At 36.2% G+C, this 24,387-nt stretch overlaps 3 protein-coding genes across 5 annotated transcripts; 2 read left to right on the top strand and 1 right to left on the bottom strand.

The window, feature by feature from the left end:
* Positions 1-910: 910 nt before the first annotated feature.
* LOC108566446 (serine/threonine-protein phosphatase 6 regulatory ankyrin repeat subunit A) lies at positions 911-14,549 on the top strand. Of its 3 annotated transcripts, XM_017926320.1 has the most exons (14): positions 911-1,420; positions 4,024-4,125; positions 4,820-4,921; positions 7,377-7,493; positions 7,552-7,707; positions 7,765-8,112; positions 8,167-8,265; positions 8,355-10,085; positions 10,142-10,885; positions 10,947-11,640; positions 11,947-12,036; positions 12,634-12,851; positions 13,792-13,927; positions 13,993-14,549. In XM_017926320.1, the coding sequence occupies exons 1-14, from the start codon at positions 1,049-1,051 to the stop codon at positions 14,349-14,351; spliced, it is 5,268 nt and encodes a 1,755-aa protein (XP_017781809.1). In that variant the 5' UTR covers positions 911-1,048; the 3' UTR covers positions 14,352-14,549. The 3 variants fall into 3 exon arrangements, with proteins under 3 accessions (XP_017781809.1, XP_017781810.1, XP_017781811.1); XM_017926321.1 differs by lacking the exons at positions 11,947-12,036; positions 12,634-12,851 and adding an exon at positions 12,893-13,119; XM_017926322.1 differs by lacking the exon at positions 11,947-12,036.
* Positions 14,550-18,228: 3,679 nt separating this feature from the next.
* Positions 18,229-21,357, bottom strand: LOC108566442 (ATP-binding cassette sub-family F member 3). Its single transcript, XM_017926316.1, has 9 exons — positions 21,154-21,357; positions 20,983-21,091; positions 20,754-20,928; positions 20,572-20,697; positions 20,260-20,511; positions 19,538-20,202; positions 19,119-19,474; positions 18,838-19,058; positions 18,229-18,784 (listed from the first exon to the last, which is right to left on the bottom strand). The coding sequence occupies exons 1-9, from the start codon at positions 21,224-21,226 to the stop codon at positions 18,629-18,631; spliced, it is 2,133 nt and encodes a 710-aa protein (XP_017781805.1). The 5' UTR covers positions 21,227-21,357; the 3' UTR covers positions 18,229-18,628.
* Positions 21,358-21,425: 68 nt separating this feature from the next.
* On the top strand, positions 21,426-24,387 carry LOC108566441 (vacuolar protein sorting-associated protein 51 homolog). Its single transcript, XM_017926315.1, has 10 exons — positions 21,426-21,590; positions 21,648-21,782; positions 21,837-22,465; positions 22,523-22,723; positions 22,780-23,227; positions 23,283-23,429; positions 23,485-23,666; positions 23,721-23,898; positions 23,959-24,071; positions 24,125-24,387. The coding sequence occupies exons 1-10, from the start codon at positions 21,510-21,512 to the stop codon at positions 24,231-24,233; spliced, it is 2,223 nt and encodes a 740-aa protein (XP_017781804.1). The 5' UTR covers positions 21,426-21,509; the 3' UTR covers positions 24,234-24,387.

The following is a 24,387-nucleotide window of genomic DNA, read 5'->3' as shown; positions in this document are numbered from 1 at the left end:
ACTAAAAGATTTCAAAACCTATTCATGAGTATTTTTCCACTTTATTTAAATTTTTGATTTTAAACATATACAAATTGTTTGTGTTAAGTTTGTGATTTTTTTAACTAATGTTGAACATTTTCGTTGAAAACAATGTATTTAAGTAGGAAATTACAATTGTTATGAAAATACCCAAAAATAGCAGAAACATATATAGAAATAGAAGTATATATTTTCTATATGAAATATGCAACAATTGTTTTAGAATCAGCAGAAATTTGGCAGGTTTTAAAGTTTTCTTTGTTATTATATTTTACTTAATAATTAATGAAAGTGATTTTGATTTAGTGGAAATTTCTATAACTATGTTCAAATATAAACAAAGGATTTTCAAACAAAATATGAAAAATCAACTTTGTGATTAGTTTATGTACAAACTAATCAAACTTTTGAAAAAAACCAATTATGGAATATTGTAGAATAAAAGTTAAATGTCTTTATATCGATCAGATTACTCACCGCAAAGTAAAAAACAAAGTGGTAATCGCGGTGAGAAAATCTGAGAAAATGTATAAATAAAATCAGATTTCCCACTAAAGATGTCGAGAATCGATTTTCACGAAATGCCAAACGCGAAAAGACCCCAAAAATACAACAAATTATTGTCGAAGCACATCCGGATGTTGCGTGGGTTGATTCTGTCGAAAAAATAAAAGCAAAAAGAAATTATTGTTGGCTGTGAATTTTTTTTTCGTCGTTTCCTGATTGGCTGAGACATTGCTAGGTGTGTTCGCGGGGGTGAGGATCAGGTGAAGTTGCGAGGGGGGGTTGGATGTATGCAAATGCTATTGGCCGCAAGGGGAACTTCGCGTGTTTCAAGAATAAATCCTTTTCCCTCTACGCGGTTTTCCACAGTTGACTCGAACGATCCGCAACGGAGAGTCCGTGATTTCCTTTCAGGCCAACTTTCCCCTCCCATCAAACGCGCGAGTTTTTTTTTTGGGGAAAATGTTGAAGAGCTGAGACGAAGCTTAAGTAGTGAGGAGAGTGCGAGAGATATAAAGAGAGGATGTCTCAACCGCAGAAGAAGGGTGCCTCTGGAGCGGGGAAAGGTCCTCCGAAGGGCGGAGGCGCCGGTGACGCTAACGGTAATAAAGAGGACGGCAAAGAGAAGAAGACGAAGGATAAGGAGGTGAAAGAGGCGAAGGATAAGGATGAGGTGGGAAGCGTCGTTGATGAAGAAGCTGCTGCAGCTGCGGCCGTCGTTCCGAAGCCCCAGAGCGCCGGGGCTACCGTCCGCGATGCCGCCCAGAAGGTGCTGGCTCTCTGCCAGAAGGGAGAATGGGGTCCCGTCGATCAGGTCATCAAGTCCATGGAGAAGGCCATGGCCAATGCGGGCGAAGACGCCAACACGATGCCCCTCTTGGGAATCGCCGATCCAGTGAGTTCTTTTTAACATGCAAATCCAAGAATTTAACATTCAATCACTACAACAAATAAAGAACATATTTAAGCAAAAATATTTTCCTTTACATTTTTTTTTTGTAAAAAGATAAACAAGTTGGTCTAGCTGCAATTCATCAAATCCAATATTAAACTTGAATTCTCAACCTTCAATCTTTATGGAAGTCGTAACTCGTGTGCTCTTTTAACATGTAAATCCAAGTATTTAACATAAAATCACTACAAAAAATGAACATTTATTTCTAAGTCTTAATCATTTCTCCATTAACGAATCGATAAGTTAATAGCAACGATTATCATAAAAAGCTCATGACAATTTTAATTAAATGATGAAAATAACGTTAATTACTTTCAAAACATTTTCATTTACATTTTTTTCGTTAAAGAAACATAAGTTGACGTAGCTGCAATTCATCAAATCCAATATTAAACTTGAATTCTCAACCTTCAAACTTTATGGATGTCGTAACTCCAAAATTAGGACTTTTACGCACTATATTTTCTTTACGCAACACCAATTCAAAATTCTTCAGAATGAAAACATATTCATTACAATGTTTATAACTTCAACATCAAATGCTTCAGACATAAAACTTAATAATTTTTAATTCGAACCTAGTTTTAAGTATTTGATGTATCTTTAATTAGATTATGTAATATATTTGTTAAGATTAAGGTAATTACATCATAAATCTGTTTTTAATAATTAATATGATCCATTTATAAAGTCACATTCAAGTTTCATAGTTTCATGTTGGAACGTTATTCTGAAGAGCGTTCAACATCAAGATAATTAAACTTCCAAACAAGTGTAACTGTGAAAATGTAATTAAAAGTGAAGATAACGTGCCCATAATATTTCATCTTTAAAAGTGGTCACAGGTGGTTTTTATTACATTATTTTTATTCTCTCACATCTTTATGTAATAACTAATCTATTATTTATTTCTTGTTATCTATATGCATTATTAAAAAAAACATGTATATGTGAGAAGATTAATTAGTGATGCATTTAAACGTTTATCTCTCCAAGTCACGTTGGTATTGAAAGATCAGAATGTTGCTGAATCATTTATTATAGATTATGAATTATCAATGTAAATAAATGGATTATTTCTTCTATTTTTGTTAGAATCATAGTGTAATTTCTGTTATTTCTTTAAATTTATAGTATTTTCTTTAGTTTTCTTTTTGTTGGAATAAATATATTTTTTAATGTATATACAGTGGTACCTCGATATACGAGTGCACTAATATACCAGTGTTTTGAGATACGAGCCGCCGAGCGAGCGATATTTTGCTTTGAGATCTGTGTGCTTGTTTCCCTCGTTTTCGAAGCATTTTTGATAAGTTGGATTAATGGCATTTCAATTAATTTCAATGGGGAAAATTGCTTTGATATACGAGCAAGGTTACGAAACGAATTAAACTCGTATGTAGAACAGAGGTGTCCAAACTACGGCCCACGTGCCAAACTCGTAATTTAGACATGTTTGTTTAGTATTGTTATATCTGTAATTTACTATAAAAAATAAAATTCAATGCTGCTTTACTTGTAAAAAGGTTTTTTAATTCGCATATTTATAATGCTTGGCCCCTGCTAATGAATTTAAATACCAAACTGGAAAAAAATAAATACTGAACATAAGATTTTAGTCCTGAAATAAGTACACATCTTTCTTACATGTTCGAACATTTAAAGAATTTAGTAGAAAATTAAAGATTTTAACAATTTCTCAACAATATTTGCAAAGATTTAATAATAATAATAAATTAGTCACCAATTGTAACAAAAGGGCTAAGATTTATATAAAATTCATTACTTAATATAAAATTGTTTTTGTTTTTAGGAAAAGTAAACAATATTTCATACATGGTTACACAATTAATATTTGATAATATTAAATATGCAAATACAGTGGAACCTCGCTTAACGAGCACTTCGCATAACGAGTAAAATAAATTATAAGAAAAATGACTCGCTTAACGAGCAACTTGTGTACACATATTATGTGTATTTTTGTATATGTTTCACTATACGAGTAAAAATCCGGAAATTTTTGAATGGATTAAACTCGCTAAGCGAGGTTCCACTGTATGTGAATTGATGAAGTGAGTTATCTTGAGGAAGAAAATTGATGATTGAAAATATTTTGTTAATAATAAGATGAAGTTTTCTTCTGATAGAAAGAAAACAAATAATTGTGTATCATAAATTTTGATAATGGAAAGTATCAAAACTCAATCTACCGTCATCAATAAATATGTAATGGAACTATTCTATCAGTTTACCCATTTCCTTTTTTTTTTCGAAAACTAAAGAGATATCTCCTTTGGTAACCAGTTATTAAAGAATTCCGATACGATTCCACGTGTATAAAATTTCCAGAGACCTAAAGTAGACATGAAACGCAAATCAATTCCATTGTCATCATGTTCAATATTTTCTCCTGTCTCTCTCTCTTACTCTCGCTCACACGCATATCCATCTAGTAGTGTATGTGTTGTTGCTGTTGTTTTTTTTTTGACATTCGGCTTTCAGTTTTTCGATTATTGACCAAACTTCTTGTGCGTTTCCAGGCGACGGGGATGACACCGCTGATGTACGCGGTCAAAGACAATCGGACCTCAATTCTGGATCGACTCATCGAGCTCGGATCCGACGTCGGAGCCAGGAACAATGTAAATCAACGAATTTCTCTACACATTTTTTTTATATTGTACTCGCAGAATTGCACACACACACACACACACGATCAAAGGAAGTCCATCAAATCAAGGGAAGGGAAGAACGCGCCCTCGAAGTAAAAAAAACAAAGAAAATCGGTTTTCCAATTTGGAAAGGCCCGGAAGCTTCGCCTTCCCGATTTCCGATAAATTCATTAATTTTCTAATTCACTTTCGCTCCACATGCAAAAAAAAATAATTTATTAAGATATTAGATTTTCGCCACGGGCGAATCGATTTGGTGCCCCCCTTTTTGCCAAGTAGTTAGTTAGTTGCTCGGATCGAATCGATCGCAGTTCTTCCCGAAATAGAAACGATTAATAATATACAAATTATGCCGTCGCACCAGCAAAATTAACACTTGAAATAATTAAATGAAACGCCGACGTCGAATGGAAACGTCTTCATACTTTGCGCTCAACTCGATTCCTTCAATTTTTCTTTCTTTTATTTCCTTTTTTTGTGATAATCTGGAAAATCATGAGCGAAAGTAGGCCAGAATGCCTCCGGTTTTTCGCTCACGCAATGCTTACGTTAATCACAATTCACATTCGTGAAAACTGGAGCGATCCCATAGATATATATATATATGTATTTCAGCTTTTCTTTATTATTTCTATCTTAACTTTTGATGATTTTTGTTGTTCAGGATAACTACAATGCGCTGCATATATCCGCAATGCATTCGAGGGAGGACGTCGTCAAGTTGTTGCTCACCAAACGAGGTGTCGATCCGTACTCGACCGGAGGGGTAAAGAGAAAAATAATAATAAGCTTACCTAATTAGACTTACCATTAGGCTTTGCGACGCTTCGAATCGGGTCGAAAGAAATTAACGGCACGCACCTTCACCGAGATTTGCTCAGAACCGGAAAATCAATATTTATATTTGAATGAAATCAGTTTGAAAGCATCTGAATTGTATGACAACCATGACATTTCCCTTTTCAGCTTCCTGCAGTGAACGCCAATTAAGCATACACTTAAATTATACTTTCGTGTTAGCTTTCTTCATATTAGTTACAGAATTTATTTTTTTATTTTGACCTTATTAGTCAAAGTACGAAAAATTTATACAGATTTAGGTTAATTAGGTGAAAAAATTGATTTAGATGATTTATTTAGAACATATTATTTCATATTAGCTTTCTTTATATTACTTACAGAATTTCTTGTATATTTTGACCCTATTAGTAAATATAAATATTGTAAAAAGTCAAAGTACGAAACAAGTTAGACAAATTTAGGTTAATAAGTGACTTAATTACTGTTGTATTTAGAACATTTAATTTGAATATTAGATCATTAGATGCGGATGGTCGAAAATATGATATGAAAAATGAGATTTTCGTGCATTTTAGTTCCATTATTTAAACTGAAATTACTGATTAATTCTAATATTTGATAATATTAATACATTGTGGCATATGTCAGAAATAAATGCAATTTAACCCTTTGACATATAATGACGTGTCCTTTGACATATAATGAAGTGTCCAAGACGTCTAAAGTTTATTTTAGAATGTTCAATAATTACGCGGTAAAAATAATAACTAGTAAAGTTTTAAATCTTTTAACGAAAGTGTAATAGTTCTGTAGTTATATGATAAAAATGTTCGTAAATGAGTAAAACCTTTATCCATAAAAAGAAATTCGTCAAAAAGTATAGAAGAAATTAATTGCATAATACTAATATAAAACCATTTAAAGGTTTCGAAACAAAAAATAGAGTAAAATTAAATAGTTCTATAGTTCTATAGTAAAAGAACAAATAGATATGTAGCAAAGAAAGTAGTATTTTCTATTTCTTCAATTATTTATTAATGAAACAATTCAATACTAAAGGAACATACTGCCTTGATTTAGTGGAAATTTCTATAACTATGTTCTTTTATATAACAAAGGATTTTCAAACAAAATATGAAAAATCCTCACATTTTCACTTTTCAACATTGTGATTAGTTTATGTACAAACTAATCAAACTTTTGGAAAAAAACAATTATGGAATATTGTAGAACAAAAGTTATATGTCTTTATATCGATCAGATTACTCACCGCACAGTAAAAAACAAAGTGGTAATTGCGGTGAGAAAATCTGAGAAAATGTATAAATAAAATCAGATTTCCCACTAAAGACTGATTTATTCTAATATTTGATAATATTAATACATTGTGGCATATGTCAGAAACAAATGCAATTTAACCCTTTGACATATAATGACGTGTCGTTTGACATATAATGAGGTGTCCAAGACGTCTAAAGTATATTTTAGAATATTCAATAATTGCGCGGTAAAAATAATAACCAGTAAAGTTTTAAATCTTTTAACGAAAGTGTAATAGTTCTATAGTTATATCATAAAAATGTTCGTAAATGAGTAAAACCTTTATACATGAGTGATAAAACAAATTCGTCAAAAACTATAGAAGAAATTAATTGCATAATACTAATATAAAGCCATTGAAAGCAATTCGTGGGATTAACGCATTGGTTTCGAATACTTCTTTTTGGATAGTAAAAGAACAAATAGATATGTAGTAAAGAAAGTAGTATTTTCTATTTCTTGAATTATTTATTAATGAAACAATTCAATACTAAAGGAACGTACTGCCTTTTTTCTTACATAACATATTTTTTATTCGTTTGTCAAAGAGTTAAATGCAAATGTATTTGTTTTAATAATAACTCAACATAATATTAATACATTAATAACAATTGTTATTTTTTTTTTGACATTGACATTTATTTCAATTGTTTGGATTTTTGTTTGCGGTTTTAGCATACACATTTATGATTCGCTTTATAGAAATAACCGTGAGTGAATGGTGACTATACACATTACATCAAAATGTCGTTGTTATATATTATTGGCGCGGTCTAATTTTAGTTGTTATCGTGCACGGAGAGGCATTTATTTAATCAGCCCTAAAAACACCAAATAATCGAGGCCATTAAAAACGGCGGAAAAACAATGAAAAAAGGAGCTAAGAAGAAGATCGCGGCGTCGCGACGCCTTCGACGTGGGGTGCGTGTCGGTCGCAATAATTCGGTGACAATAAAACAATTTCGCGAACGGCGGTGAGAGTGTGCCACTCTCGTGCATGAAGAAACAATTGTTACGTGGTTTCCAGGACGACGTGCCTCATTTATCGCCGTTTTTTTTTTCTTCTGTTGTCTTGTTGCATGGATTGATGATGGAAACAGAGCAGGCAGCAGACGGCCGTGCATTTGGTGGCATCGCGACAGACGGGCACAGCGACTGCAATCCTTCGAGCTCTTCTGGCCTCTGCGGGAAAGGATATTAGGTTGAAGCCGGACGGGGTAAATATTTTACTTAAGTCATCCATATGTGTCATTAATATTTTTTGTTAACTGTCAGAGGGGAAAAATACCGTTGCTGTTGGCTGTGGAAGCAGGGAATCAATCAATGTGCAGGGAACTCTTAGGGGCACAGACGGCCGATCAGCTGAAGGCTTCTTCGGCCAACGGAGATACGGCACTTCATCTCGCTGCAAGGAGGAAAGATATTGATATGGTGATCTCCTAATTTACTTCTATCTAGATTATGATTTTACTTTGATAAATCCGTTAGGTCAGGATTTTGGTTGATTATGGTACAAGCGTCGATATCCAAAACGGCGAAGGACAGACACCTCTTCATATAGCAGCCGCCGAAGGTGATGAAATCCTGGTGAAGTATTTCTATGGAGTCAGGGCCTCAGCTTCCATCACCGATAATCAAGATAGGACTCCTATGCATCTAGCAGCTGAAAATGGACATGCAAGCATTATTGAACTGTTGGCGGACAAATTCAAAGCTAGTATTTTGGAAAGAACCAAGGATGGCTCCACTTTAATGCATATTGCTTCGTTGAACGGTCACGCCGATTGCGCGATGATGCTATTTAAAAAAGGAGTCTATTTGCATATGCCCAACAAAGTATTCTATTAAATCTTATATTTTTTTTGCATCATTAACATTTTATCCTTGTAGGACGGGGCTCGGAGTATTCACACCGCCGCGAGGTATGGCCACGTTGGGATAATCAATACTCTTATCCAGAAAGGCGAAAAAGTGGATGTTACAACGAATGTAAGTCGCTTTTGATGCGTCTTCTTTATAGGCGAATTCCATGCAATTCTAATTCCATTAATCTGAATATCTCTGATTCTTGATCGTAGGAGAATTACACTGCTCTGCATATTGCGGTGGAATCGTGTAAACCTATCGTTGTTGAAACCTTGCTGGGATATGGTGCTGATGTCCATATAAGAGGTGGTAAGTTAAAAGAAACCGCATTGCATATAGCTGCTCGTGTCAAGGACGGAGAGAGGTGCGCTTTGATGTTATTGAAATCCGGAGCTGGCCCGAATTTGACCACTGAAGATGGACAAACTCCTGTACATGTAGCTGCGCAATACGGCAACTTGCAGACCTTAGAGTTTCTTCTAGAAGATGGAGGAGATCCGCAATATAAGAACAAGAAAGGCGAGACACCACTGCACTTAGCTTGCAAGGGTTGCAGACCGGACGTCGTTCAGCATTTAATCGATTACGTGAAATTGAATAAAGGGGAAGATAAAGTAGCCATATACGTGAACGAATTGAATGAATTTGATGAAACTGCTCTGCATTACATCTGCAACGTGAGCAAAGCAGACGTTGAGCTGCCTGGAGCTGACAGGGGTTGCGTTAAGGTGCTTCTTCAGAATGGAGCTGATGTCAGTTTAGTATCGAAACTTGCGCACGAAACTGCGTTCCACTATGTTGCCGAAGTTGGAAACAACGAAGTCTTCACCGAAATGATATCGCACATGCCTGTGACTGATGTTCAGAAAGCTTTGAATAGACAATCGGCAATTGGTTGGACCCCTTTATCAATAGCCTCTCATAAAGGACACGTGGAGCTCGTCCATAATTTGTTAGCGAACCACGCCAGAGTTGATGTCTTTGATCACGAAGGTCGATCTGCTCTTCATTTGGCGGCAGAAAAAGGATACATCCAGGTTTGCGATTACCTCCTCACAAACAAGGCCTTCATTAACTCCAAATCGAGGAACGGACGGACTGCTCTTCATTTAGCCTCGTTGAACGGCTATATACATTTAGTGAAGTTTCTCATTAAAGATCACAATGCAGTCATCGACATTTTAACTTTAAAGAAGCAAACGCCTTTGCATTTGGCTGCAGGCGCTGGACAGATTGAAGTCTGCAAGCTACTGCTAGAGTTAGGAGCTAATATTGATGCCACAGATGATCAGGGCCAGAAACCTATCCACGCAGCAGCCCAGAATAATTATTCCGAAGTGGCCAAGTTATTCTTACAACAACATCCGAGTCTTGTGATGGCCACTACCAAGGATGGTAATACTTGTGCGCATATCGCCGCAGCCCAAGGAAGCGTGACGGTGATAGAAGAGCTGATGAAGTTCGATAGATCCGGAGTGATTTCTGCGAGAAACAAGTTGACGGATGCTACTCCTTTGCAAATCGCTGCCGAAGGTGGGCACGCTGATGTGGTAAAGGCTTTGGTAAGAGCTGGAGCTAGTGTAACGGATGAAAATAAGAATGGATTCACAGCCGTGCATTTGGCTGCAAAGAATGGGCATGGCCACGTCTTGGAGGTGTTAAGATCTTCTAACACTTTGAGGGTGACCAGTAAAAAATTAGGAGTAACGCCTCTTCATGTTGCTGCGTACTTTGGTCAAGCGGATACAGTTCGCGAGTTGCTGATATATGTACCAGGCACTGTTAAATCAGAAGTACCGAATGGAGCTTCATTGGTTCCAACTTTGGGAAACGAATCTGGAATGACTCCTTTACATTTAGCCGCCTATTCTGGAAATGAGAATGTCGTTAGGCTTCTCCTAAATTCAGCTGGAGTACAAGTAGATGCAGCGACTCACGAAAACGTTAGTAAACATTAACTTATTAAGCAATTAAATATAATTACTGCGTTAAATTTCAGGGATATAACCCAATGCATTTAGCTTGCTTTGGAGGCCATACAACTGTCGTTGGTTTGCTGCTCAGTAGATCAGCGGAGTTGCTTCAAAGCACGGAAAAGCATGGAAAGACAGGTCTTCACATAGCTGCAACCAATGGTCATTACCAGATGGTTGAAGTATTGCTGGGTCAAGGAGCAGAAATCAATGCAACCGATAAGAACGGATGGACTCCACTGCATTATGCTTCGAGAGCTGGCTGTTTCGATGTAGTTAAACTTCTCACGGAATCCGGTGCTTCGCCGAAATCAGAAACTAATTTAGGTGCGGCGCCAATTTGGTTTGCTGCTTCTGAAGGCCATCACGACGTTCTGGAATATCTAATGACCAAAGAGCATGAAACTTATTCCTTAATGGAAGATAGACGATTTGTATATAATTTGATGGTGTGCTCGAAGAATCATAACAACAGACCTATAGAGGAATTCATTCTTGTATCACCTGCGCCGGTGGACACGGCTGCAAAATTATCGAATATCCTTATAACACTGTCCACGAAAGAGAAGGAAAGAGCCAAAGATTTGATAGCTGCTGGAAAACATTGCGAGTACATGGCTACTGAGCTTTTAGCTTTGGCTGCTGGTGCTGATTCTGCTGGAAGGATATTAACGGCGACCGATAATCGAAATGTGGAGTTCCTCGATGTGTTAATCGAAAACGAACAGAAAGAGGTGATTGCTCATACTGTTGTGCAAAGGTATTTACAGGTAATCATCGCGTGCAAATTATAATTAATGGCTTAATGTTAAAAATGTTTGTGAATTGCAGGAGCTGTGGAGAGGACAATTAAATTGGACAACTTGGAGAACGTTGCTGCTGTTCATCGGATTTATTTTATGTCCTCCTATTTGGGTGGCATTCACGCTACCTCTAGGTCATAAATACCATAAAGTGCCCATCATCAAATTCATGTCCTACCTCACCTCTCACGTCTACTTAATGTTCTTCCTTTTACTGACGGCGATCTTCCCGTTCTACCCGGTGGTAAGGCCGGGTCTCATCCCTTACTGGTACGAGTTGGTTCTTCTGATTTGGCTCAGCGGTTTGTTGCTATTCGAGTTGACGAATCCCAGCGACAAATCCGGCCTTGGTTGGATCAAGTTATCGGTCCTCCTCTTCGGCATCTTCGGAGTTGCGGCTCATCTCTTCGGAATGGTCGCAATCGAAAAGATGTACTGGCCAACGTTGATGTACTGCCGGAACCAACTCTTTGCCATCAGCTTCCTACTAGCCTGCGTTCAAATCCTGGACTTCCTTTCATTCCATCACCTCTTCGGACCGTGGGCCATCATCATCGGTAACCTAATGAAGGACTTGGGACGTTTCCTGGCGGTGCTGGCGATCTTCGTGTTCGGTTTCTCCATGCACTTCGTCGCCCTCAATCAACCCTTCAAGAACTTCTCGTACGAGGAGGCGCGTCGCTTCGGCCCAAATTCTACGCCGAAAACCTACTTTGCAGAAGGTTAGTGTCTTCCTGTGCCGTTAACATTATTATTTTATACTTCTTAACTCAATCGGGGCTCTGCATGGAAACACGATTTCTAACATTCGAGCACTCTCTGCTAACACGAGTTCTAGTACTTACTAATCAACCAAAAATGTTATATACATATTTGTAAATTTTGTAAATATGCAGATCCCCTCTTCTCTCTCTTAGGTCTATCTATCTATCATTTAGATTTAACTATATCTTCTTCTTTCTTTGTTTTATTTATTCTTCTTCTTCATCGAACAAACAAACAAAAAAAAACACACTTGATCCGTTTAGAAAGGTTGGAGGCGGAATGGATCGGCCAGAGGCCACGCAAGTTTACGCACTCCTCTGTGAGACGCAAACACCAACCTCAGTCAGACGGTAGTAAGTTTTCTGTGTTCTGTGTGCATTGTCCGAAGCTCTGAAGAGATCCTCAATGTTATGTTCTGTCCGAGAAAGCCAAAAAAAAAACAAATGAACTGTGTATGTTTTGTTCTTGTTGTTGCTGTTCCTGTCTGTGCTCATGTTGTCTGTTTGTCTGACGGTATTCCTTGTGTTGTCAATGATCGTACGTTGATCCTCAGTGTTGTCCATGTTATTAGGTTGTTCAATAATGTAAATAACTTTTTCTACTCTTAATATCTATTACAGCTTTTTATTAATGCACTCTTACTACTACTACTATTACTACTACTTATTTATTGAGCAACCAAAGAATTGTTATACCCAAAATGCTTACAAATCTGTAATGTATTCCTACGAAACTCACCACCTGTAAATCAATCAACTGTGACTTGATTGATTTTGTCTTTGTCTTTGCTGCTTCCGCCTACTGTCGCTTCAATTCAAAAGCAAAAATAAATTTGAAACAACTGCCGTTTTGTGTTGTTCGTATTGTTGTTTTTGTGATGTTGAGGTAATTAGAGAATTTTAGAAAAATGGGTTTTGTATGTATGTTTTTCTGGTGGTGTTGTCCTGCAGTGATGATGAACCCGCTGAAGGCGTTCGAATTGTTATTTTTCGCGATATTCGGACAGACAACGTACGAAGACCTTACCGTCAGGGGGAAGACCCTCTACAGACCCTTGTGGACGGACAGCCTGTTCAAGCTGGTGTTCGGAGTGTACATGCTCGTCTCGGTCGTCGTTCTGATTAATCTCCTGATTGCTATGATGTCTGACACGTACCAACGCATCCAGGTAAATAAAACGACCATCTCTTTCTGCTTGTGTGATTCCAGTCCAAAAGAACCCGATCAAAGCTTTTGAGTTGCTGTTTTTCGCGATATTTGGCCAGACCACCACCAACCATCTAAAAACTGACGGCTGGGAACGCAACCATAATAATCAACCGTTCTGGACAGCGAACCTGTTTAAGATGGTATTCGGCGTTTATATGCTGGTCTCTGTTGTCGTCCTAATTAACCTTCTTATTGCTATGATGACTGACACTTACCAACGTATCCAGGTAACGAAACATCCTCCAGCAAAAGCAAAACAAAAGCGTAAACCAATCGAATGTTGTTGTGAGCGCAACCTCCTCTGCATGCCAGCCAAATACCAAAATCGTGTAATGTTACCAAAAAACAAACAAAGAAAAACATATTATATACCTACCAATAATAAAAAAAGAAAACGCAATTCAAAAATTACTTGCACCAGTTCTGTTGGGCTGGATCATGACTTGTTATGGCTTCTTCTTTTTATTTTCATTTTGATTTGAATCCCCGAAACCCATCCAAATCCTCCATAATAATTAAATAAATAAACAAAAATATGTATTTAGAGACAAAGAAAAAAAAAACTAGTTACAGCTTCTGTATGCGTCACACAATTTTAGTAAGTAGTTGTAAATTTGATCCTAGAAAGAAAAGGCACCCTCTTTTCAGGATCCCATAGTTTCGTTACATGTTTGTTTGTTGTTCGTATTGTTAGTTTGTTCGCCCAACAGTCTTACTTTTTTCCTTTTGATTTTTGAGACACCCTTTACATTCCAGATTTGTTTATTCGTTGTTTTTATTCTTTCTTAGTACGTTTTCTTTTTTTTTTTTGGAATGGAATGACTTTTTTTTATATACATATATCTTTAGCTCTAGTAGATAATAATGTTCTGTGAAATAATATATTCATTGATGCAAAGGCCCAATCGGACATCGAATGGAAATTCGGACTGAGTAAGTTGATCCGTTCAATGCACCGCACCACTTCGGCTCCGTCTCCCATCAATCTCATCACCACGTGGCTCTTCTACTTGGTAAAACTCTGCAAGCAAAGAAGTACATTTTTCTAGATTTCTACACTATTTACTTGTATTAACTAGTGTTAACTGTGCGCATTGCAGTGAAAGCCAAGAAGAGGACTAGTCTGGTAAATCTGATGGGCGGCTTCCAGAGGACGCAACAGCTTAGTCCTAGATCCAAAGCAGGTCAGAAATGGTTGTCCAAGGTGAAGAAGGGCAGACAGATCGCACCCAAAGAGTCCGTCGCACTTTCTGTGGCCCATCTCAGTCCTTTGGGTTCCCAACTGAGCTTCTCCATCCAAACGAACCGCATCGAACACGTCACCGATTGGGAGGCAATTGCGAAGAAGTACAGAGCATTAACTGGAAGCGTTGACGAGGTCAAGGAATCCGGAACGGAGGAGGACGAAGACGACGATAACCAACCTACCCAAATGGGTAACAATGTCGGCGGCGGTTGATTATTTAAAAAACTGTTTCAAATATTTGTATGTGCCATAAATTGTAAAGGTTTGTATATAGAACTTCTTTCTTATAAAATTACGAACTATTCGAACGAAATGAAAGCTTTGGTGTTAAACTAGTTGCACAGTGGGAACCATCTATTTCCAAACCCTCTGCTAAAGATTGGTATATATTTTTTAAACTCACTTGTATATTTAGGCTAAGTTTTTATCAAAAAAATAAATAAAACTTCTTGAAAATGCAGTTTGTTTGTTTTCACCCCAAATTTTATTGAGAAAAATATAGTATATGGATTTTCTTAAAAATCGCTGTTTCGTTAAGATCCGACGAGTTTTCACGTTTCTTCTTAATTATACGAAAATATCTTAACTTTTGTTGCATTTTATGATTGCGTAGAATGTGCAACTTTTTATGAAACAAAAGCTATAAGTTTCTATCGATACAAACAGAATAATTGTAGAGGAATAACGATGCGTTCTTGAGCGACTGTTGCGGGATATTTTCTGAATTGTACAAATTGTTAATAATTTTAAACCAAAGAAACGAAATCTTTTTAATTAGGTATTATTGATTAGCTGTAATTCAGAAATATAAGAAGAAAAAGAAATAAAAAGCAAGTAATCCTTGATATCCGAGATCTGTTCGTTGAATGTTGTGAATGTTATTTAATGAATAAAGCAGAGAAATCGCAAAAAAAAACTTGGAAATTATGAAATTTTAATATATTTGATTATTATATCTGATTGTTGGTAATCATATATGTACAGTATATATTATCAATTACATAGCTCTTGGTTATTGACCCATATAATTAAATAAAGTTAATGAAAATTCATATTATTTGTTTTATTTTTATCTGATTTTTTTTGCAGCTTTGTAATTATTTATGTAAAGGTACTATTCTCATAATATATTTACTACAATGATTGATTATAGCAGAGATCGGCCGACCAACATTCAAAGAGCATCATTATTCCTATTGTATCAATTATTAAATTTGCGTAAATCGATTCGTCATGTGCTAAATAATATATTTTTGATTAGGTTAGATGATCGGTTGATTATTTGGATTGATAATTGAATTAAAATACTTGATTTTGATGTACTTATAGCAAATTGAAAATACTAGTTAAATAAATGGCTATATTCATATATATTAGAAAATATGAATTTACTGTTTTAAAGAATAATTCTTTCGCTTTCGTTTGCTATAAAATACATTAGATTTGGTCAATTAATAAGAAAGTTATTAAGCTTTAATGAGTAGGCGGTTATCGCGAATCAAAACACAAGTCCCCCTCCCTTTGATTCACGAAAATGCCAGAATATTTCGATTTGCACCAGGAGACCATGAGTAGCGAGGAGGTATCTGAGCTCCTGGCATCGGTCGTTCCTGATTGGTTGTAATTTGAAATTTTGAATTTTACGTTTGTGTGAGTGAGCGAACTGTCAGAGTGACAGCTGTTACAGTCGCAAGTTAAATTTAAAGGTTTTTATTGGATTTCCTGATTATTCTACATTGTTCTGAATGAGAACTTAATGAACAACATGCTCCATTGATTCCTTCTTCTATTTCCATGTATGGAAAACCTCTCTCTGAACTTCACATCTCACTTCGGGCAAGTACTAATGGAACATGTAAACAACCATCGATCACTAAAGTTCTTTGTCTTTAGGAAAGATACAACAGAAACTGCAGCTAACTAGGGACAATTCTTAAAATCTTTTTACAAGAAACATACTGAATCAGTGTCTTCATATAAGAATGTTCATTAATCGTTAATAAACATAAAGTAAATAGTCAACTTGTAAACAATCATTGCTAGAATTGTTATAATTTTAGGTGGAGCTAATACCAACATGCCTCTAGTCTGACGACCTTAAGTTCTCCAGAAAGTGGAAAGCATTCTTTACTAGCAGTTTTCATTTGCAAATAGTGGAAACCTTAACTGCTGAATGTGAACGAAAATATTATTTCATTAAAAAGAAGGATAACAACTATGAACCCTGTAGCATGCATGATTCTATTGTTGCTTCCTACATGATTCTTAGAGACTGGAAAACATTTATGAATGCTAGAAGCATTGAAAATACTGGAAAAACTAAAATGTTAATTTTCATCAAATTCCCAGAAAAAGACTATATCAATCTATATTTTCACTTATTTTAATCTCTCTATATTTTAGATAAATATTCATATGAAACATTTTCCTAAAAGCATGTGTTTACGAAAATACAGGTCATTTTGGAAAACGTTGTTTTCAAAACTATCTAATACCAAAGTTTGATAATTAATTGTGACTAAGCTATGATAGCCACAAGCCTGTGTTTATACTAATTTTAATCTCTCTATATTCTAGATTAACAATAATGTTCAAAACTCTTCTTAGAGTTGATGTATACGAAAATACAGGCCATTTTCGAAGACGATGTTTTCCACACTGTCAAAAACCAAATTTTGGTAATTAATTGTGACGAAGCTATGGTAGGTATAAACATGTTTTTATGCTAATTTTAATCTCCGTATATTCTAGGTCAAGATTCATATTCAAAATTCTTCTGGGAGCAAGTTTTTATGAAACTACAGTATATTTTCGAAGACGTTGTTTTCCAGACTGTCTAATACCAAAGTTTGATAATTAATTGTGAAGAAACCATGGTAGCAACATATCTATATTTACACTCATTTTATTCTCTATATATTTAAGATCAACATGAATGTCCAACATTGTTTTGAAAGTTGGTGTATACGAAAATACAGGCCATTTTCGAGAACCTTATTTCCCCAACTGATTTGTGAAATGCAAAAGTTTGTTAATCAATTATGAAGACACCGTTGCAGCAACAAATCAGTATTTACGCTCATTTTAATCTGTGTATATTCAAGATCAACATCCATGTATAACATTCTTCTGGGAGCTCATGTTTACGAAAATACAGGCCATTATCTAATATGTTGTTTTCTATTTGTTCATTAAAGTATTCATGTATGTTTGGTTGCTTGTACTTCAGGTGCAAAATAAATATTCCATTTTTTTGTGACAGCTTGCGCCATCTTTTAGCAATATTTCAAAGGTTGTAGTTCAGCTATTTTGGCGCTGCCCAAATCAGAGATTCTTAATTAGCAGCATAATTAATGATTTGTATTGGCTGAAAGATAAAGATTAATTATTGTTATGTAATGCTAAGATCACTTCATTGATTGATTAACTAATTGTTAAGTTATGAGCATTTAATTATTCACGATAAGCGCCATCTGACGAGGTCCAACCGCACTATTTTCAATATGGAAAAACATTAGGATTGGAAAATCAGGCTTAAAAAATCATCAATTTTCTCAATAACTACACACGGCACAATTATGAATAAGCATGTAAATTAGAGCAAAATGTTTGGGCTTTCCAACGTACCATCTGTAATATTTGTAATTATTGCCGATTTCCTGTAATTTAAAGTTGTAACTAACTAAAAAAAATAGATAATTTTATCTTGAGACTTTCGTTTTTCCTTAATAACTTAAAAACTATTAAATTTTTTTTTCTTTTTATTGCGTGGAGTTGTAAAAAAAGGAACGTTCTAAGTAAATTTAAATCTTAAAAGAAATTTCTTACATTTTATGTTATTTTTTGTAAGTATATGGAATGTACATTTAAAGTAACTTCGAAATATTATTGAACTGTATTAGTAATGAAATTAAATTGTAAATTTAGATATTATAACACGCAGACAATCAGGAGAAGGTAGAGTATTAATTAGAAATTGAAAGAAACAAAGAAGCTACATATTATTTGGTTTATTTCAAAAGTTATTAGAAAAGTTTAGGTTCCAAAACATGCAAAATATTATTATCAAATTTGTTATATACAGAGAGCAAAACAGGAGGAACAAAATGTAAATGTAATATATTATGTTACAGGTTGCAATTGCTGTTTTTGTAGAAATCAATCAATCTTTTTTTGTTTACAGAAAATGAAGTAATTGATACATATAAATCACAAATTGTCGCTCATAATTTTACTTTCTGCATGTGCATATATTATATCATTCACTAATATATGTATATCATATAACGCAATTATCTAGTTCAAAAGTAATCTATAATTTAATAGGCTTTGTAAAAAATAATATATAATTATAATAAAATGGAGCGGCGAAATTGCCCCAAGATTTCTTTCTTTAAATAAATATCTTATAACAATTAGCATATATTGTATAATATATATACACGAAGAAAATAATTGTTATTATATATATATATAATTTAGTACCAGAATCATTTGGATTGGGCCTCGAGTTCCTGCTCGACGATTTTACGGTACTCGTCGAAGCCTCCGTCTATGCTCTTAACACTTCCATTACCGCAGATCCACAATTCCTTGCAAACCATTCTGATGAGTCGCTCATCGTGAGATACTAATATCACACCTCCCTATCAAATTAAATAATTTATTAAATTATCGACTGCAATTATCAAACACTTACATTGTATTTATTTATTGACTTTCCTAACGCCTCGATGGTCTCGATGTCCAAATGATTTGTAGGTTCATCGAGCACCAGGAAGTTCGGGTAACCCATGCACATGCGAGCGAACGCTACACGCGACTTTTGACCTCCAGACAAACTGGCTATAGTCTGCAAGGCAAGATCACCGGAAACTCCAAAACTTCCCAATTGTCGCCTATATTCCTCCACTGGTTTACCTATAAACATTTAACGTATTAGCTAAAATTACACAATTCAATGCATAATTTTGTTATTACCTGGATAAGTGGATTGAAGCAACTCCACGCAATTCACGTTCATATCCAGCTGATCTACGTGATGCTGGCTGAAGTATCCGAACTTTAAGTTGCGATGAGTATGTCTTATGCCAGAGGTGGGCGCCAATATTCCCATTATGATCTTCAGGAGCGTCGTCTTACCAGCTCCGTTATCACCGACAATACATATTCTCGACTCGAGATTTGCATTCAAATTTACGTCGCTGAAAATGACACGTTCAGCATTGTATCTGAAGAGGACTTCGCTCAGCTGCAAGATCGGAGGTGACAGTGCTTCGGTGTCGGGGAACCTCAGCACCACATCAATTTCTTTCTCGATGGGTTTTAATTCTGGCCTAAAACGAATCACAGTGAATATCATTTGAAATTACAAACATTTGATGATGATTTTTACTTACAGTTTTTCGAGCATCTTAATTTTTGATTGTACACTCGACGCGCGATTCGCGTTATACCTAAACCTGTCTATAAACTCTTGGACGTGAGCGCGATGCTGCTGCTGCGCTTCGAACTCCCTCTGTTGGTTCTTGTGCTTTTCCGTTTTGGTTTTCATGAATTGCTCGTAATTGCCACGGTAGGATTCAATGCGTTGAGAGTGCAAGTACAGGATATCTGTTGGGACAGTGTCTAAGAAGTTTCGGTCGTGAGAGACTACGAGCAACGTCGTGGGCCAGTTCTGCAGGTAATTCTCTAACCAAATGATGGCTTTGATGTCCAACATGTTAGTAGGTTCATCGAGCAACAGGAGATCGGGCCTAGAGAACAGGGCTCTCGCTAAGGCCAATCTCATCCTCCAACCGCCGGAGAATGTTTTTGTTGATCTGCTTTGCATAGCCGATGTGAAACCTAAACCATCTAGAATAATGGAAGCCTTCGCCGGCGCTTTATCAGCTTCAATATTTTGCAATTGGGCATAGACCTCCGTTAATTTATTGGACAGCTCCGGATCCGTAGATCCGGCGTTGATGGCATTGCTAAGCTCCTTCTCAGTCTTCAGCAGATTCTGCCGAACTGTATCGCATTCCAGCACGCTGTCCAAAGCTAACGTGCCATCACCTATAACCTTAAATGGTATTTTTTAACTTCAACGTACATTAAATATATTTCGCTCATTTCTTACCTCTTGTTCGACGTGCAAAATGGTAACGTGAGACGGTATCCTCAATTGTCCTGAAGATATCATTCGCAGGAGCGTCGTTTTTCCTAAACCGTTCCTACCTACTAAACCGTATCTTCGCCCAAAAGCTAAAGACACGTCGGCGCTGGTCAACAGAACTCTATCGCCGTAAGCAATATCAAAATTCTCGATGCGAATATCCTGCGTCCTGTTATTACCCTTCGCTTCTAATTTAATCTCCTTTTTACTAGTAACCTAAGCAAAGCAAACACATTACAAACCACTTGTTTTTTAAATTATTATATAATTAATTACTTGTGAAGCAGTTGCAGTTTGTAGAACAGGAATAACTACTGTTTTATTGGAATAATCCTTGGACCTTTTCTCCTGCTTCTCCTGTAACTTTGCTTCAGCTTTCTCCAATTTCCTTGAATCCACCTTCTACAATGAAATGATTCAATTTCTATTGGACTAACAAATATGAAAACAATTATTACCAAAGTGTCATCCCTGTGCATAACCCAAATACTTTTGATGTCATCCACATTGTTCTCCAGGTTTGCAGCCATTGATCCCAAATGGACAGGAGCATTTAACACTTTCCTCTGCCCATTCTGTTTATTGTCTCCTATATCTGGTTTCATTATTCTCAACAGATCATTGCAAATGTTCCTGAAAAGTTCATGTTATTAATGAAACATAAGGTGTATGTGGCAAACATTGTACCTAATATCCAGCTCAGATTTATCAGTGGAAACCTCCTGCAAAACTTCTCCAACGGCATCATAAACTTCCTCACTGTCTTGGAAATCATCAGCTCCGTTTTGCAGTACATCTGAAACAGGTTTTCGTGTGTTAAATTCACAGTATATTCACTATCTAATATATATTACTAACCTTCAACATACTGCTTCAAGTCGTCGTCAATATGCGGGAATTCGGACTCTATATATTCACTGCAGGTCGTCATTGTGGACCAGTTTAAAAGTTAGCTTCAATGCAATTTTATCCAGAATGAATACCTTGTTTTCACAGATACTGCCCGAATAATGAACACGGAATATCAAACGCGACTCGTTTGAGGTTAGTTTCAGTAAACGTCAAAGACCGTGCTGAAGTTAGTCAAGTTAGTGGAAAATTGAAATATTCCTAAAGAAATTGTAGTTGTCAATATTTTTGGCAAGTGTAAATAAATGGTGAAAAAGGATTTTTTTTTGTCAACGATAGCAGTTTTATAAACAAAACTAGCAAAGATGAATGAGAAACGATCGAATCCTTTGGATATTGATGGCCAACACTTCAATTCCAACATATACTTGGAGAAGCTGTTCAAGGTAACTTTAAAGTTAATCCTTGTTATCGATGAGACTGACTTTTATTTTTGATTAAAGGAGAACTCCTTGAAGCAGATAATGGATCACGAGGGTGATATTGTTAAGGACACTCAGACACTGCACTCTGACATGCAAACTCTGGTATATGAGAACTACAACAAGTTTATTTCTGCAACTGACACTATCAAGAAGGTATGCGAATAATGAGCTTATGCAATGCCTTATTTTCATTGCAACATTTCCCAGATGAAAACAGACTTCAAGAAAATGGAAACTGAGATGGATTTATTAGCATCTAATATGGAATCGATCACATCCTTTTCCGATCAGATTTCATCAACCCTATGTGACACCAGACATCAGATCAGCAAATTATCTGGTGTGCATTCACTATTGAAGAGGTTGCAGTTTCTGTTCAAGTTACCTGCCACATTGAAAGCGCGCATGGAGGAAAACAATTACAAGCAGGCTGTGTCAGATTACATGCATGCACAGAGAGTGTTGCAGCAGTATGGAAACATGCCTTCATTTCAGGGAATTCAATCCGATTGCGACGTTATCTTGAAAGAGCTGAAAACGGAATTACGGAAACAATTTTCCAATTCAGAAGCCAGTGCTAAAGACCTGGCGGAATCCGTTGATTTGCTCTTACAGTTGGAGGAGCCAGCTAAAGAATTGTGCACGGAATTTTTGAATTGCGCTGATAAGAGATTGAGTGATCAATTGGTTCTGTTGAGGGATCAAAGCGAGCAGCGAGATATCACAGAATTCGTTGATCTTGGCTGCAACGGATTTTTAAGCGATCTATGCTTGGTCGTCGCTTCTTTTCACGACATGTTTATCAATAGAGTACATGGAGATAGTATTGAGAATAGGTAATTTTTGTTTGATACAAATTGATGAATCGATGTAGTAAAACAGCAATGTTACAGCGAGATATTCGAAAATTTCTCGGCCACTGAGATGAACACGTTCATAGTGCAAAAGATGAATAAATATTTCGAGTTGATGCGAAATAAAGTGGACTTGGAACAGGATGTTGGAGATACGAGCGTGCTGGTTCGAGCTCTGGACAGGTTCTACAGGCGTGTTCAAGCCATGAATACCATGTGCAGCAATGCTGACTTTTCAAGGTAAATATCGCTGCAAAGAGAATTTCGCACAAGAATTTTAATTGATTTATTTACAGTATTGGTTCGGATATTGTTGTGAATGCTGGGAAGAAGCAAGCCAAAGCGCATTTGCAAGCGCTTAAACAGTATTTCGCCGAAGGCATAACGAAGGTACGACAGAAGTTGTCGCAGAAGATTATACCGCAAGAGGAGAGCACGAAAAATCTGAACGAATTGTTGAATTCGCTTATAATGACGACGGTGGAGAAAGTGAAGGGCGTTTTGCAGGATTTGGTGGCGTTTATCCAACCGGACATCAACTTTGGTCAAAAGTCCGTGTTTCGAGACAGTTTTTGTATTGATAACGTTCGAGAAGGTTTGATTGTTTGCTTCATCCATCACATAACAGCAACTGCGAGGAACTTCTGTACCAACAACGTTTCTGATCCTAAAATTCCTCCGACGTTGCTCCTAGTCTTATCAAAATATTGCTTGTACTTCCAAAACAACAGCGTTCATTACCTTGTAAGATAATTTGAACAATTTTCATGCAAAACGTTTAATTTGTGGATATTTTCAGCTATCTCAAACGGACGAATTGTTTAATATTAACCCGAAATCGTCGAGTGCGTTAACTACCGAAGCAGAGTTATGCACGTCAATGGAGGAATCCGCACAAGAGTTGTTGAACTATTTCGTTCGCATCCAAGGATTGAATATCTCTCAAGTATTTTTTTGAATTATTATTTTGAACTGAATATTGATTGGATTAAAACTTGCAGATGTTGAGGAAAAGCGTGGAGACCAGAGATTGGTTGCACACAATAGAACCGAGGACAGTGAGGGCTGTAATGAAAAGAGTGGTAGAAGATATAGCTGCAATTGATGGAACCGTAGCCTTATTGTATGAGGATCAAGGAACAACCACAGAACACAGCAGCGATTCCAGTAGAAAAACGCATAGGTTTAAACTTTATTTAAATTGAGATTCAATTGTGTGATTCGTTATTTTTTTCAGTATTTCAGTTTCGAGGCATCAGTACCGTTCGAATTGGTCTACATACACGCCAAATCACATGGACTCGACTTTAGTCTCGAACATGCACAAATTGTTCAGTGAACGTATCGAAATTTTCTCAACGGTTGAACCAAACAAAATATCTATTCTGACGGGAATTATTAAAATTAGTTTAAAGGTGATTATAATCTAATCGTTAAGAAAAATCTATCTGTTATATCAATTTTTTTGTTTTTAGACTTTTATGGAATGCGTAAGGCTGAAGACGTTCAGCAAATACGGTTTGCAGCAAATCCAAGTCGACACGCATTATTTGCAATTGTATCTGTGGCGATTCGTGGCCGATGAAAAGTAAGTTATTGATATCTTTGTATGAATGGGAATAATTTATATGTTGTTTATAGCCTGGTGCATTTCTTGTTGGATGAAATATTGGGATCGACTGTGCACAGATGCTTGGAGCCTGTGCTTATGGAGCCGAGCGTCGTCGATATTATTTGTGAACGTGGTTAATTAATTTAAATGAAATACTTAAACAGAATGATACGAATAATCAACAATACTTCTTCTAATCTGCAAGACGTTATTGCAGATTGTCGAGGTTAAAAGTGTTTATGTGATATACGTCGCTAGAATTCCATTTGTTTCCAAGTCTATTGAATCATAA

This window comes from Nicrophorus vespilloides, unplaced genomic scaffold, assembly GCF_001412225.1.
Source record: "Nicrophorus vespilloides isolate i.1.1-1 unplaced genomic scaffold, Nicve_v1.0, whole genome shotgun sequence".
Taxonomy (NCBI): Eukaryota; Metazoa; Arthropoda; class Insecta; order Coleoptera; family Silphidae; genus Nicrophorus; species Nicrophorus vespilloides.
The sequence above is the reverse complement of the archived record's forward strand: the minus strand, read 5'-3'. Positions and strand labels throughout refer to the sequence as shown.